The 16,731-nt window shown below is 43.0% G+C and overlaps 1 protein-coding gene across 1 annotated transcript; it reads left to right on the plus strand.

The window, feature by feature from the left end:
* Positions 1-5,427: 5,427 nt before the first annotated feature.
* LOC128754466 (ATP-sensitive inward rectifier potassium channel 12-like) lies at positions 5,428-14,804 on the plus strand. The gene is made up of 3 exons (XM_053857100.1): positions 5,428-6,356; positions 10,940-11,112; positions 12,072-14,804. The coding sequence occupies exons 2-3, from the start codon at positions 11,021-11,023 to the stop codon at positions 13,684-13,686; spliced, it is 1,707 nt and encodes a 568-aa protein (XP_053713075.1). The 5' UTR covers positions 5,428-6,356; positions 10,940-11,020; the 3' UTR covers positions 13,687-14,804.
* The last annotated feature ends 1,927 nt before the right edge of the window (positions 14,805-16,731 follow it).

Genomic DNA, 16,731 nt, shown 5'->3' on the forward strand with positions numbered 1-16,731 from the left:
GTCATGTGGATCTCGTGGCACGGCTGTTACTACTGAGACTGATGCTGCAGCAACTACGTCACGCTACACAACCTAACACATTCCCTCTAGAGATGACAATTTAAAAAGATGACAGTATCAATACTCACATAACTGGGGGAATTCAGAGAGCATCCCCAACCACGTACCATTTGAAACAAGCATGAAATTTGTCTGTGACTGTGTTCATTAGGTGTATAATGGGACACAAAAACTTTGGTATGATCTGGCTCTGAGTTTTAAGCTTTGGTTTTGTTCGATCAAAGGGTATGTTGTTATTTTATTGATTTATTTTTAGTGGCTGTCTTTGTGGCTGGCTCTTTAGCTTGAAGCCTTTGGTTCATGCCGGAGACAACTCTGGGATTGGAGTGCATGTACAGGGTAACGCGAGGTTACCCCAGTTCTACGAGTATGCAGGGACCCTAGCGTGGGTAAACCAACATCAAAGGGACACACTCAATTTTCTGTCTTTGCAAGCGTCAATATGTTTCTTTTTAAGCAGTATTCCAAATAAAAAATTGCAACCTTCAACTTAAAGTATTTATTCGACCAATACTTTAGCTCATTATGATTCTTCATTGATTTTGGAGACGGAACGAACTGTGCAATCTAGTACCTGAACTTGTCACGTGGTTTGTCAATGGTACAGAGCGTTTCCTGCTTCATCACTTGCTATATGTACATGTTCGCATCAAAGTGTCAACACAGTAGACACATCACGTGGGATCAAGTAGTTTGTTCCATGTGTTCTCAAAAATGGTCCGGTACAAGTACCGTTGCACCTCTAGTGTTCATACAGTACATCTTTACACATGGCTAGAGAGTATAAAGGCCACGTCCACATCCGTGTTTGAGCTCACAATACTTCTCTCAATTACATCAGGACCAGTTCACAGTATCACAGATGGATCTGTGTTTGCATTGGAGACTACATTTAAAATAAGCGCACCCCATATCTCAAGCCAAACCAAATGAAAATGTGACACGCACCCACTCTGGAGACTGGTCCAGTGGTATGGCATTGCCTGCGCTGCTGCTGAGGTGCATGTGATGTGGTCGCAGGCAGGATCCACAGCGAGAGAGATCGAACGGGTTGGGCTGAAACTGGTAGCAGTAAAAATCCTCAGCGGGTGGAACCATTTTTTCCCCCGTCCTGTCAGATGCTTCTGGAACTCACATCAATCTGCTGGTTTACAGTCCAGGCGGTTCAAGTCATTTAATGAGGACAGATTAGCATCATATTAAAAACAACAATGATCCAAACAAATGAATCCCCACGAGAGGATTAACACAGCAGAGCATAAACAGAAAAGTCAAACTAGATAGATGGAGATGAAGGCTCTAGTCACAGTGATAATATGCATATAAATAGAGTGACGGGTCAAACCAAGGACGTAATAACACAAACAATGACAGCCTACCTCTATTCCTGGGTGAAATCCACATTGATATCTGGGTGGTTTCCAACTGTCCTGGCATTGTACTGGTCGTATCAGCCAGGTTCCTCTTTGTCAGACAACTACCTGCCATTGGCTCCAACATGAGCCCAATAAGAGCGGGGTGCCCTATCAAGTCCAAGCAATTACAGAAAGTGAAACACGGCACTGACTTCCCAACAGATGTCTCATGGATGACAAAGAGCCACAGATGGCTGGTGCGACCGTGAAGCCTTCTCTTCAAAACACAGTCCAGCACTGCACGGCGCACCTGTATGCTTTTGTTTCAATGTTTTCATGTCCACAGAATACAAAATTATGGACTACTGTTTGTCGGAGGTTCTTTGAATATATGGACGTCTATAAAATGAAACACTTTGGTCAGTTCACTTAGACCAGACGTAGAGGCAAGGTGTGGCCGGTGGGCCAAATGCAGCCCTTAGCCAGCTTTTATGAGGCCCAGTCAGGTCAAAACTACAGAAGGATTTGTACCTTTAAAAATCATTGCTCTTTGAATTACAAAAATAAATGAATGCAAACAAACAAAAATAAAATTAATGCATTTCCGATCTATATTGCCTTGCAGCAAGAAGGTTGTGGGTTCGATCGCCATGTCTGACCACCTTTCTGCATGGAGTTTGCATGCTCTCCTTGTGTCTGCGTGGGTTCTCTGGTTTCATGCTCACTAGGTTAATAAGACCCTAAGACTCTAAAAATTGCCCGTAGGTGTGGATGTGTCTGTGCCCTGCGATGGACTGGTGACCTATCTGGGGTGTACTCCCACCTCTCGTCCAATGACTGCTGGGATAGGCTCCTGCACTCCCCGCAACCCTGAACAGGACTAAGCACTGGTTAACTGGCGATGTATGTATGTATGTTTTGTCATGCTATATTAAAAGAAAATACATTAAAATGATTTTTTTTCTTCACTCCTTTTGGCTCAATGGTTCCCCATGACGGTCAGATGATGTAATGTGGCCCCTTGGGAAATCTACTCGCCCACGCCTGGCTTATACCTATGACACACCATAAGTGAAAAGGAAAACAAATGGATGGATCTATTTATATAACATGAAACAGGTGACACTGTTTGCATTTGTCATATCATTCCACACAAGCACTTTCTCTTCCCTTCTCTGGAGCAGCATTACGTCTTCTCAGTTGGCGTGCATGGTGGTGAACAGTTGAGTGCTGCCAGTCCAGCCCGCTCTGCTCTTAACCCACTGCATCTGCCTTCAGCGGTAGTCTCACTTGAGCCTCTGTTATTTTCAGCCAGTTAACTTCTTTTTTTTGTGCCGCTCACCAAACATCCAGTCTCTCACCAGTCTCGCTCATGCTTGGAACGCACCAACCTTTCTCAAAATGAATGTTATTTGTGAGCCTGTCTGAGTGAAATTCTCTGGATAAGTAAACCACTTTCACCTACTCAGTTTGATAATTGCCTACCGCCCTGCTCCTCTGCTAAACACCATAGCAACTTGGTGCACGTGTGAACATGGGGAAACCATCTGACGATGAATCGTACATTCAGATCTATGCATCGTTTTTTGGGGAGCATGGAAAGCGTCAGATAATAAGGATCGTTGCAGTCAAAGACACATGTTTCTGTCGTATGAACAAAAGGACCATTGTCGTTATAATTAGAAGAGGACTGTTTCCATGGAAACACGGAAAAGTTCACCAAATTCTCCAAACTTCTCTGAGCCCACTTCATTTCATGTCCATATTTGAAAGTGATTTTGACTGGGGGTCGGAGTTTTATTCAGCCTCCGTCACTGTAGATTCATGATCCATGTTCACTTCAACTGCTCATGAGAATCTGAATTGCAATGCTGTTTCTGTTCTGGTTGTTTATTCCAAATGTATGTTGTTATTTTATTTATGTATTTATTTTTATAGTTCAGTGCCATGTGCTTTAGCTATAAGCGTTTGGTTCCTGCAGGAGACAACTCTGGGTATGGAGTGTATGTACAGGGTTACCGGGTGTAACCCCAGTTCTGTAAGGGCCTCTGAGGGGATAAACTAACATCAAAGCAATTTTACAGGACACGTTTGTCTTTGAACTGGATTTCTGTTTAGTATTCTTGTTTTCTCTCCCATGCTTGAGTCAATTTTGCTTCCTCCGACTCCAACTGATGACAAGCAACAAGCAGAACATGAATATTTAGTTTTTAGATTTATCTTAATATCATATCTTTCTGTTTAATATTTCCCCTTTCAAAAATTGGGCGGCAAGTCCTCAAAAGTCCAGTCCGTGTGTCCCGTTTGTTTTCTCACTTCTCCTCCTTTCCTGTCGTGGAACTCAGTCGTCCTCGCAGTCATCCTCTCAAACTCCCTTAGATTTCAGCGTGGCTGTGCAGTGAGCCGCCCCTGTCCCCCTGATATGACGGACATGTCCACCTAAACCAAATGTGAGGCCATGCAACGAGCTCGGCTTTTAACACTGAGGGCTTTACGTCAGAGATCATGTGCAATCAATTGTTGAGCTCTGATTCGCGTTGCCTACTGGTGCAGAAATAACACGTAAATGTGAACTGGAAAAACACATAAAAGCAGTCGCTGCTGGAAGTAAAAATTATATCAGTTGGAATTTCCATCTGTCAACACTGACACTTGATGGGGAGTGACTGTTAAAAAGGAAGCAATTGAATAAATGGTGAAACTTTTTTTACTCTATCATCTATCTATCTATCTATCTATCTATCTATCTATCTATCTATCTATCTATCTATCTATCTATCTATCTATCTATCTGTCTGTCTGTCTATCTATCTATCTATCTATCTGTCTGTCTGTCTGTCTGTCTGTCTGTCTATCTATCTATCTATCTATCTATCTATCTATCTATCTGTCTGTCTGTCTGTCTGTCTGTCTGTCTGTCTATCTATCTATCTATCTATCTATCTGTCTGTCTGTCTGTCTGTCTGTCTGTCTATCTATCTATCTATCTATCTATCTATCTGTCTGTCTGTCTGTCTGTCTGTCTGTCTGTCTGTCTGTCTATCTATCTATCTATCTATCTATCTATCTATCTATCTATCTGTCTGTCTGTCTATCTATCTATCTATCTATCCTCCTTTATTTAAAAATGTCCAATTATGAAAAGGAAAAAGAGGTTCTCAGATGAAACCCATGTAAAAGCCAGTGTTTCTGCGAGTTATTTTTGGAGTTTCTCTCGGTGCCTTCGGTGGCCTGCTTTACAAAAAACAAGCTGACCTGGATCATCCATCAGAGTGATAAACGAGGAAGTCACCTGCCTCTAAATGAACCAGCTCACTTAATTTTGGCGGGGAGTCTGCCAGATATCTTTGGTATGCTTTATTATTTAAATGTAATTTTCCATTTGTTAAAAAAAAAAGTCATCAGTCTCACTGGCTAAGTCACTGTGACCAGTACCTGGCATATTTGTTTGGAAACTGGACTGAGGTTTAACTCACATCAAAGTGAAATTAAGAAGTAAAGGATCAAAGGGAAAACGCTTACTTTATTACAATATGCCCATTATTATGGTCTGAACAAGTAAAGTAAACATTCGCAACACAGTGTGGCTCATTGTGAAAAAAAAAGCTCAGTATAAACTGCATCTGAAAACTGCTGCTCCAAGGATGACATCTCTCTGCTGTTCTGTCAAGGACTCGGTGTCACCCGTGTCTGGAGAAGCTGCACCGATCCGGCTTTCACCATCAGGTCCTTGAACTCCACAGAAGATCCCATGATGATCCACCTCCTCCACCAGCGTCATCTTCAGGCTGTACGACCAAGGGCAGGTCAGAGAGTTCTTGATGTCACCAGACCCAAAGAGTCTTTTTACCCTGGCGACGGTGTGGATGGACAGATCCAGCTAATCCTCACTGTCTGACTAATTACATCGATCCAGATCACAATCTGGCACCGGCCATCTAGTTCACTTGTCTGGGACCCCAGGTTAGCACAGGAAACGGGACTGAATGCCCCCCTGCTGCTGGACACCGAGGTTCAACCATCCATGTTGATGTTAATTGAATAGGATGTGTGAGACCATCACCCCTCCTGCCATTGGTGCAGCTCTGGTCCCAACGTTTTGTTGCAGTTGAAACAGCCTGTGACGGACTGAGTGATCTGACACTGGACTGGCAATAAAGGTCCCAGCAAATTTTGCCGGAGGAGCTGCTCTGTTGGGATCACCACACCAGTCAGACCCTCAGGACCCCGGCACTTGTGATAGGTACCAATCCCCCAAAGCTGCACAACCAGCCACACAAAGCCATGATAATATGTGACCTGTCAAACTTGTATAATCCTCAGCTAACCTACCTCGTACTGCTGTGATCATCCTATCAACAGCAACAACAGCATCTATACATGCTTTTGTTTAGCGTCAAAATATTTTTTCTTGTCCATCGCTGGTAATATAGAGTAAAAATCTATATGAATCAGGAGTTATGTAATCAAAGGATGATTGGATTAGAACAAGCCCATCACTCCTGCAGTCGCTTACTTCTCTGCGTTGCATTATTAAGTTTTTTATTCAAGTCAAGCTCTTGTGTTTGACGGCTTACTTTTTTTTTCAACACAATAACCAGGCACATAGTCAGAAATCTCCTCCTCTTGATGCTTTTCGCTCGTTCTCTCACTCACTCCCACCAGAGCGCACACACACACACACACACACACACACACACTCAGCAACTCTAACAGCGATCACAACAGATGCACAGACGAGGCAGAGGGAAGACACTCAGCAGGATGAAGCAACAAGACAACGCTCAGACTGGAAACATGGTCAAGTTTGTCCAAGAACAATCTGGCAGATTAAATGCAGATTAGCAGTCATTTTCGAACAACAAAGAAGAAAAACTTCCTCCTGTACCTATTTCACAAGGATGTCCTCAGAGAAAAGATTCTATTTGCTCCAAATCTGAGGTAAGTTTTGTTTCCTTACTGTTTTCCTGATAAATATTCTGGGAATTATGCAAAGTCAATTTCAGTTTGTATTCGTCACAAGAAGCATTCAAGTAAAAAATGATTTGTTGAGTTGAATTTTAAATGTAGAATGTGACTATTATGAGTTTTTGTGTTACGGGGGTCTTTTTGGAAGGTTTTCAGCCCTGTGGTTTTGCTGTCGATTTTTCCTGCAGGCTGTCATTGATTTTCAGCACCGGACAGTTCCAGTGGCCTCGATGAAACCAAACAACGTCACTGCTGTTGCCTGTTTCCAAACTGCAGTGTCATAACTTTTGCATGCCACTTAGTTGGGGGCTTCTACTCTGGCAGTTATGACACTGATGGAATATGGTTTGTAATGATTCGGAATAACATCATAACTTTACTCATATGCTTGAGCAAAAACAAATGTAGGTCGCGTTTAAATTCCAATTTTAGGTCGTGTTTCATTTGGTTTAGTGAAGCACTTCAGAAAATGTCTAATTTCAAATGAAAAACTGACTGCACGTTGAAACACTAATACAACATATCTGCAAACCATGGTAATATACACACGTTATGTGTCCGCCAAAGTGTCAGAAAGGTCTAAGCCACATCCTGCCTGCCATGTCATATGCAGTTCACATGTGCTGTACACACATAGAGTTGACTCAAAATCAAATGCAATAATGACTTAAAGTGGCACAAATATCAATGTCATGATGATGAAGTTGTTGACGATGATGATGAAAGGTTCAGTGAGCAATGGGTTCTTGCTTATTGGGATTACAAAAATTGAAAAAGATGTTGGTGTTTTATCCGGTTTTAGACTCTTATTTGTTGTGCTGCTCACAGACTGATAAATACACATTTTGTTTACCGCACAACTGTGTTTTGGTCCATTGTGTGAGTTAAACCCCTGTGTTTTGAGGTTACAAATATTGGGTGCTAGTTTTTGGATCTACTTTAATTAATAGATTTAAATAGTAGTAAATAGAAGAATATAGCAAAAATGTCTGTATTGTGTTTTTGGTTATCACAATGAAATACTGTAGCTATCCAACGCACTACGTTTACAATGCGAATATGTGAAATCTGAACTGATTCTTGTGTCACGTTGCTCTGTTGTCTTGGAATACACCTAGAGATTTTATTATTTTTATTGAGATAGTGTCAGCAGGCGTTCCTGTATGCTTGGTCTGTCGGGGAATTGTTTGAGTTTGTGCAAATTGCATTACATGTGGAGGTAACATCCTGACATCATAATCTCTTGATGTTAATCTGGATTTTTCTTCACACACTGCGCCAGGAGATAAATCTGTCAAAGTCCTTGCTATATATATTTTATGCTCTCTGATCAATACTTTGTTTTATTTTCTTTAGTTCTGAGCCCCAGCCAGCTCTTTTCATTATCCCTCCTCAACCGATCTTCATATGTCAGAGAAGAGCTTAAACCAGGTCACGAAGCAGCAGGCGTCCACCTTTCATATCGTTGTTTGGCTTCAGAGATTAAGGGATATTGTAATCTGGTATTTGTTGAGGGCTTCCTCCATTCGGTCCTTCAGGATTAATCTGTAATATATGCCAGTTATTCTTCTCTGACGTACTTGCAAGAGCTATTTCGTCAGTTCTCCTCGCTCATGTCAGTGCTGTGTCCAGCACAGTATTGGGATAAGTTTTCTGGGCTGATCTTGTAATCCCAGCGCTCAGGCTTTTAGTTCAGATGTGTCGCAAGAATGAGAGAATCTTCACATCACAGTGAAAACAATTGCAAATGGTTGTTGTTGTTCTTATGAGTGATTATTAGGAAACAGAATTCCTTTTTCTGTGCTGCATAAAATGTATATACTTTATCTTACTTCCAATGTAATGTTCTCTTTTTTCTGCTAGAAACAGCTTCATTTATTTATTGACTTTATTTAGGAGATAAATATCCATCCAACACTATCTAATAGCTTTATCTAATAGCATGAATCTCCTGTGAGGGGAGGTAGAGAGCAGCATACCATCCATGTTGGAAGAAACTCCCACTCTAATTCAGCTCTCTTTAATTGTTGTTTATTTATTTACAACATGAATTGATTTATGAAAGTTCTGCATGCTGTTGTATTTGTCATGTTTCAGCCTTCATTTCTGAACAGGAGGGAGATGATAAGCTGTGAATTGAGACTTCTAATAGATGAAAAAAAAGTATTACACATTAAAACATATAACATTACTGTATATCTGAAGTAATTATCATCTGTACTGGGACTGTCGGTAAAATGCATTACGATTACTTAGTTTTAACTGCTCACATGAAGAGTCAATATGCCATACATTCCGTCTTATTGTCCGATCGTCACAGGGTTTTGCTTCGACTGATGATTAAAAACTAAAATGGCCCTTTTTTGCTATGTTCATGGATTAGCTATTTATCTGAAGCAAGAATCAGTCATGGCAGTGCTCCCTCACCTCAATGTGGTTCATCTGTTGGGTCCTTGACTTGTCGAAGATTTCCTTTGTTTACTACATGGCAGTTATGTTTTTTGATACTTGGCCTTAAAATGTACCTTTTCTTGCCTGAGTAGTGAGTGTGTTGAAGGTGCTGAAGAGGAGGAGGAGGAGGGTGCTCTCAATTCACCTCACCGCACCTCACCGTACTTGAACTTGCATGGCTTAATCTGAACACATGCAGTATAGTCAGCCCCCCTTATTTTCCATAACCCTGTTCCAGGCTGTGAGGATAGAGGTGGAGGGAAGAGCTCCAGCTAGTTTTACTAAACACTGTGCAGAAATTGTTTATATTGGATTACATTCAGAAACAAAAGACATTTTCCTGGATTGTTTATCATGAATGTAGCCTTGAGATAATGGAAGGATTCCTCGGCTTGAGACCCCTGTTCACGTTTGGTACCAACTCAATCACTCTCAAAATATGCATCATCTCTCAACTTTCCTCCGACTGGCTGTTGAGTTGTAAATGAATCAGTAATGCCTTGAAGGAAAAGCATTTTAGTCATGTGATCAGCGAGCTGTGTAGAGGAAGCTACAGCGTATTTAGCACAGAGCAGTCAGCAATATATATTCATCGATGCTAAAGGCTTTCAGAAAGTCCCCAAGGAGTCCAAATAGAAAACGGCCTTGAGATGAATCCTTGATATATATATAGTATTGGTTTGTTTCAAGAACAGTTGTGGAGTCATGTGAAGGGCATTCTCCTCCAGATGTGGGAGTTACTGAGCTGACGTAATCATCTTCTCTGTTGGGATTATCCCACGGAGAATCACGCTCAATCCTGCCAATCAGTGGCCAGATCGTGACATCTGTCCTGCGCAGAGCGGGAATAAGAAGTCCAGAGCCCGTGTCAGTTCTTGGGACAAGAATGCTGTCACCCAAACAAGTCAGGTAAATTAATCTGTGATGCCAAAAATAGAAGGAAAAAAAAACAAAGCCTATCAATGCCCTTGAATATTGCATGCGATTGGACTTTTATTGGTTACGTAACCATGTGCTTTTTGGTTCTTGGGATGTCAGCTGCTGACATAATAAGCCGGGTAAAATCAGCCGTCAACCTTGTCACCAGGCCAGCTAGCAGATCAATTGTTCCTCTAACAGTAGATTACCACTCACTCATCTCTTTTTGGATCTCTGTTCCCCTCTGATCCCAGTCTGGTTTTCCACCTCTGCATGGCCTGAAGCTCCCAAAGGCCAGCTAGGCGCAAATATCTATCAATAAGCTTTCATCACATAAGCTGTCTGACCAGCGCTGAACATTAGGGTGAAGCCTAAAGTTGAAGGGTCTTCTTCAGCTGAACAATTCATAGATGGAGATCATAGAGCTTCTGTAGATGTTGAGTCGTGCAGTGTGACAGAAATAGACGCTGCTTCTGTGCTGGTGAGCAGCTCTTACTGAAGCTGATGCTCCACTGCAGCATGTCCGAGGACAAGGTGGAGGCGAAACAAAGCCCTGCTGACTGGGAATGAGAAAGAACCCGGCAAATCGCAGTGGAGGCAGCAACGGTGTTCATGGTTCAACGATGATTCCCATACCATCATTATTGTTGCCAGAGAGATGAGCGCTGTAAAAGTCATGAAATTCACTATGCAGTGCTGCCTGGTGACATCATGATAAACAAATTAGATGGAGTGAATTTACTCCCATCCTTTACCCTTCAAACTCAACATGCAAGAAGCCAAAAGATTGAACTCTGTCAGCATTTTGCCAGGGAACAGTCTGAAGAGAATGTGATGTCAGGGTTTTGTTTAGCAGCAAGAATCTGTGGTTCACCACTGAATCTGGCTCACAACACAAGAGAGACTCCTTGAAGTACAGATATTTAGCACTTTCCCTTGAGTCATTGAATCCCCTTCCTTCTGCGTCAAAAATTCTACATCGATAATGGACTATTTCAGCTAACTAGAGAGCACTTGACTTTTAGAAGAATCCTTTTCATTCTTGGCAGGTCTTGCCAGGTATTAAGTCCATATTATTATTGTATTTTATTTGGAGTCAAATATACTTACTTGTGGAATGCATGAGATTTCTTTGAGAGAATGAGACAATATGTAACTTCTACACTATTTGACTCTGTTGTTTGCAGGTCCCTGCATCCTGAGATGCTGATCAATCCAGGAAAGGTCCAGTCTTAACTACTGCTTCCCAGTCCATCATTAGAACTTTAATGGTTGGAAGTGCACGTCCCAGCCTGCATTACTGCCTCTGCAGACATAGCCTGATGATCACCATTGCCATGGGAGCGGTGAGAGTCAACAGGTGAGAGACTGGGCGACTGCAGGCTCCGTGTTTTAGCCGTCTTTTATATTCAAATATTTTTTCACCTCACCAGGTATGTGCACAGATGGACCCTTAGTGGTGCTTAAGCACCAGCCTCTTTTTTCCTGCATCAAATTGCAGTTTTCTTTGGGCATCCTTCATAAATTCTCATGAAAACAAGTTGCCAAAAATGTATTGCCATGTGACGGGGGATTTGAGTTCTTGTCGGAATTGATTCCCATCCTCCGCCATGGCACTCTGAAGGCTCCGCCCACTCCTCCTAGTGCAGTGGTGAGCAGCTGACAAAGGGCTCCTCTGACCCAAAGTGTCAGACAGACAGGTTAAGGTGGGGATGTGCATACGTAGACCCTAGTGATGCCCTTTTCTCTGCATGACAAAAGTGCACCTTATTTTTTTATTTATTTATTTTTATACAAAAAACTTAGTCTCTCATCACTTCCACCCACGCAATAAAATGATTACAAGAATTGCCTTCCTCCACCCCCCACCCCCCCACTACGTTGTGGAACTGCTGACCCCTACTCAGGTGGGTCACTGCTAGTTGTCCAGAATCTAGATTTACATCTTTTCTGTCAGGGCTCCTCAACTGTGCAACGGTTTGCCAGAGGAGATCTGAAGCACAATGTGCACCACCAACATTTAAATCCCTGATAAAAACTCACTTTTGTAGGCTTGTATTTATGGAATATCCTCCCAATATTTCCATAGTTCTCGCTGACTGGAGGCCTAGCTGTCCATCTTCTCGTGGTGGAGCAAGTGGAAACATTCTTCACTATTTTGCCTGTAAAGCGCTTTGTGAACAGTGTTGTAAGAAGTGCTGTATAAATAAAGCTGAATTAATTCATATTATTATTGTTATTATTAGTAATAATAATAATAATATTTGGGGAATGTTTTAATGTTCTACGGTACTCCATTTACTCTTCCATGTCTTTCAGATACAGTATTGTTTCGACCGATGAAGATGTCCTGAAGATCTCAGCCCTGGGCCTGAACAATGGCCACAGTCCTCTGCACCAGCAGACTCTGATGGACGCCTGCATCCGTGGTGATGAAGAAGGAGAGTATTCAGAGAGCGACGAAGGCCGGGGGGCATTATCTTTGAGGCTGCCCAACGAACCTATCACCCAGAACAGCTGCCGATCTTCACCCCTGTGCCGACTCGGCCTGGATCTGGACACCGGTCACCTCCGAAGTCGCTTTGTGAAGAAGAATGGCCAGTGTAACGTGGTGTTTAACAATATGGAGGACAAACAGAAGAGATACCTAGCAGATATTTTCACCACCTGTGTGGACATACGTTGGCGATACTTGCTGCTCATCTTCACCAGTACCTTCCTTCTGTCCTGGCTGATGTTCGGGTTCATCTTTTGGGGAGTGGCTCTAGCTCATGGAGACTTTGACCCTCATGATCCTGTGAAGAAAGGTGAACCACAGAGCTCCGCGGAGGCAGCAGGGGATGAATGGCGGCCCTGCGTCCTCCACATGCAAGGCTTCCTCGGTGCTTTCCTGTTTTCGATTGAGACCCAAACCACAATTGGGTATGGCTTTCGTTGTGTCACTGAGGAGTGCCCCATTGCTGTGGTGACTGTGGTGGTCCAGTCCATCATGGGCTGTATAATCGACTCCTTCATGATCGGCACTATCATGGCAAAGATGGTGCGGCCAAAGAAGCGGGCTCAGACATTGCTGTTCTCACACAACGCTGTCATCGCGCTGCGCGACGGTAAGCTCTGCCTCATGTGGCGTTTGGGAAACATGCGCAAAAGTCACATCGTGGAGGCGCACGTACGTGCTCAGCTCATCAAGCCACATGTGACCTCCGAGGGCGAGTACCTTCCTCTGGAGCAGACGGACATTGATGTGGGTTACGATGATGGTCTGGACCGGCTATTTCTTGTTTCGCCGCTGGTGGTGGTTCACGAGATCAACAAGAACAGTCCGCTGTACAACCTGAGCCGGGCTGATCTCCAGAAGGAGGACTTTGAGATTGTTGTTATTCTGGAGGGGATGGTGGAGGCCACAGCGATGACCACTCAGGCCCGTAGTTCCTACATGGCTAAAGAGATCTTATGGGGTCATCGTTTCGAGCCGCTGGTTTTCGAGAAAGGCAAATGCTACCATGTGGACTACTCCCGCTTCCATAAGACCTATGAAGTGCCCTCCACCCCTCACTGCAGTGCCCGAGAACTGAGTCAGACGACAGTTTGTGAGGGTCAGTCATCATCTTCATCTAGTTGCTCCCAGTCCCCCTCACCTTATCGCCCAAGAAAGTCCTGCCACTCGCTGAGTGGTCAGTCGCCCAGCGCTTTCTGCTACGAAAATGAGGTGGCTCTTTGCTGCGGCGATGACGAAGACGACCCAAAGAGGGAGGCGGGGAGAACTGAGAAGGAGGCAAAGATCAGAACCGACAATCACGTGGGGTTCAAGAAGACATTAGAGGAAGAACAAATGGGGGAGATGTTGTGCGTTCTGCACTCAGAGAACCAGATCGGTGCGGACACGCTCCAACCCTCGCTTCCGTTATACATCAGCCGAGAGTCAGGAGTGTGAAGACAATCGATGGCTAATGGAGGCACTTTGGTTTGTGTGCAGCCAACCAACAAACAAAGATGTGCTCAAAGGCCACCGTCTGAACTGCAAGTGTAAAAAAAAATATATATATATATATATTTTGCAGAAGCGTTTGTTTTGACATCTTATGTTGGACACCAAACTTCCCAGACGTTTAAAGGAAATATTTTTGGAGCGGTAAAAAATCAACAAAGAATTGTCCTACCAGACTCCAAGACATGTGATGGTGTGTCTGTTGGTGTCCTTTACAGCAGACAGGTGACTTGTCCAGCTGCTCGACATATGATTCATGTCGCAATATGGCGACTCATCAATACCTACTTTTGAATTTGAACCTGTACTCCTTATTTTCCTGTCATATCTCAAGATATGTGGACTGGGTGCCGTGATATCTTGTACACAAACAAGTTACAGTCATGTTAACGTAACATAGCCAAAGAATAGCAACCCTACTGCTGTACTACCTGAAGCCAGGATGAGCATGACACGGGAGGATGAGGCTTGGGTGGAGTGGGTGAGAAGTGCCAGGAGAAGTTGACTTTGGGTTGTTATTATTAGCACGGCTACTTGTTAGCTCTTGATGTTCTATGATTGCTATTTATTCCATTTTACCTGCAGTCGTTCTCTCCTGCTTTCTGACGACTACCAGATTAAACCGCTTCACCTTCACCTAACTTCGGGGAAGAATCAGCCCCTTTGTCATATGTATAAAAAAATATGTATTTCTGATCAGACATTAAATTTTGACATCCAAACATTTATGTCCTCGTCATTGATTTTGATTATTCAGAACTCAAAACTCAAATGAAACCAGAAATGTCATTTTCAGTTTTACAGAGCACCAATATGCACTTCCATTTGCAGTCACATGGGTCCTCGCTGGTGCTCGGTGGTAAAGTCTTGTTTCCCAGCTCCTGTTCCTGGTTTGTTCAGCAGTTCATGTGGTTCTATATCTACTATTTCTGCATCGAATCGTGCAACTTGTCACGCTCCCCTCACCTCACACTGACGTGTCATTGCAGGTGCAGAGAAAAACTACCTTACCGCAGCAATAAAACGTGACAAATGAAAGAAATGTGATGTATTTAATAGGAAGTATGTCCAGAGCTTAGCTTCTTGTTCCTCTTCTCTCTCAGTTGTAAATATATTCTGATTTAATATTTGTAATCAGCTAGTGATTCAGACGCCTGCAGTGAGACTCCCGCACATATTCAATGTATCACTGTAGCAATTAAACAGTTTCCTTTATTTTGGGTATGCATTTTCTTTAAAGCAACTAAAACCTCTATACTTTGTTTTCCTTTTGAAGCACACTTGCCATGAACAATGTTTGATAAACGAGCATGTTGCACACAGTTTGTGGCATAGTGAAAGAGCAGGCGCCCCCGAGTGGCCATTCTGTGTAATCATGTTGACTTTGTGCTTCTTTACATTTCAAAATGGAAGTGGTTTGAAAAAAGTGAGAAGCCTTTTGTTGAACAGTGTATTATACCCATATTCATTACATGTATGACAGTAATATTTATGGCATTTTATTACTCTTGTTTGATCTACTTGATATTTATTTTGCATATTTGTCCAACAACTTTATAGGATTTGTGGTAATTTTTGGTAGCTGCAGACTAGCTCACCTTAATCTCATGGAAGACAGACTTCACAGCATGTCTAGGTGGCAGATTATTAATTTTTAATTAAATGTACACTTTTGTATGCTCCATAAGTGTACATTACATTGAATACTGAACATCCAGAGAAACAAGTTTCAAACCAAACCAAAGCATTTTAGTGGCAATCTCTTTGCACTGTCAGTCCCAACAGAAAGCAACAAGTCCAAACTCATATGGGCTGAAGTCAAAATGAAGCAGTTGTTCAAGTTTCAGACTCAAATTCCTTAAATGGTTTGAGTCCAGGAACAGCTGATTGAGTTATGCAAGCTCCTCACTCTGTTGCTGAGCCCTCCCTTATCCAGATACTTGTCTTACTCTCTTGCAATGATACCTGTCCTCCTCTCCACCACCGACATCTGTCTGTCTCTCTCGACCGGACTCATGTCTACCTCTTCTGATAATTGGCGCTTGTCTTCCCCTCCGTTGTCCGGTTACCTGTCACTCTCTGGTGGAGATACTTGTCTTCCTCTCTCACCATTATACCTGTCTTTCTCTCTCTGGTCACAGTATGGGTCCTCCTCACTCTTGCCCTGACGCTTGTCTTCCTCTTATCCTGATACATCACTTGGATACTATCTTTCCTTCTCTTCTTCTGAGTGCCTGTCTTTCTCCCTCTGACATCTCTCGAAGATGCTTGTCTTCTTCTCCCTTCACCTGTCTCCTGGTATCTGCCTCGTCCTTGTTTTGATAGTTGTCTTCCTCTGTCTTCTGATAGCTGTCCTCCTCTCTCTGGTCATGATAATGGTCTTTGTCTCTCTTGTCCTGCTGCCTGTCTTCCTCTGATCTTGTTCCCTGTCGTTCTTTCTCTTCTCCTAACAGCTGTCTTCCTCTCTCTGGTCATGATAATGGTCTTTCTCACTGGTTCTGGCCTCTGTCTTCCTCTTGTTCTGATACTTGTCTTCTACACTTTCCTCCTGATACTTCCTTCCTGTCTTCCTCTCTGTCTTCCTCTCTTTATCTGATACTTGTCTTCTACACTTTCCTCCTGATACTTTCTTCCTGTCTTCCTCTCTGTCTTCCTCTCTTTATCTGATACTTGTCTTCTACACTTTCCTCCTGATACTTCCTTCCTGTCTTCCTCTCTGTCTTCCTCTCTTTTTCTGATACTTGTCTTCTACACTTTCCTCCTGATACTTCCTTCCTGTCTTCCTCTCTGTCTTCCTCTCTTTTTCTGATACTTGTCTTCTACACTTTCCTCCTGATACTTCCTTGCCGTCTTCCTCTCTGTCTTCCTCTCTTTTTCTGATACTTGTCTTCTACACTTTCCTCCTGATACTTCCTTCCTGTCTTCCTCTCTGTCTTCCTCTCTTTTTCTGATACTTGTCTTCTACACTTTCCTCCTGATACTTCCTTCCTG

Source organism: Synchiropus splendidus, chromosome 2 (genome assembly GCF_027744825.2).
Source record: "Synchiropus splendidus isolate RoL2022-P1 chromosome 2, RoL_Sspl_1.0, whole genome shotgun sequence".
NCBI lineage: Eukaryota > Metazoa > Chordata > Actinopteri > Syngnathiformes > Callionymidae > Synchiropus > Synchiropus splendidus.

Coding starts and splice junctions, on each gene's coding strand:
- LOC128754466 (XM_053857100.1), top strand. CDS start 11,021: ATGGTTGGAAGTGCACGTCCCAGCCTGCATTACTGCCTCTGCAGACAT. Junction 11,113..12,071: donor GGAGCGGTGAGAGTCAACAG/GTGAGAGACTGG, acceptor CATGTCTTTCAG/ATACAGTATTGTTTCGACCG.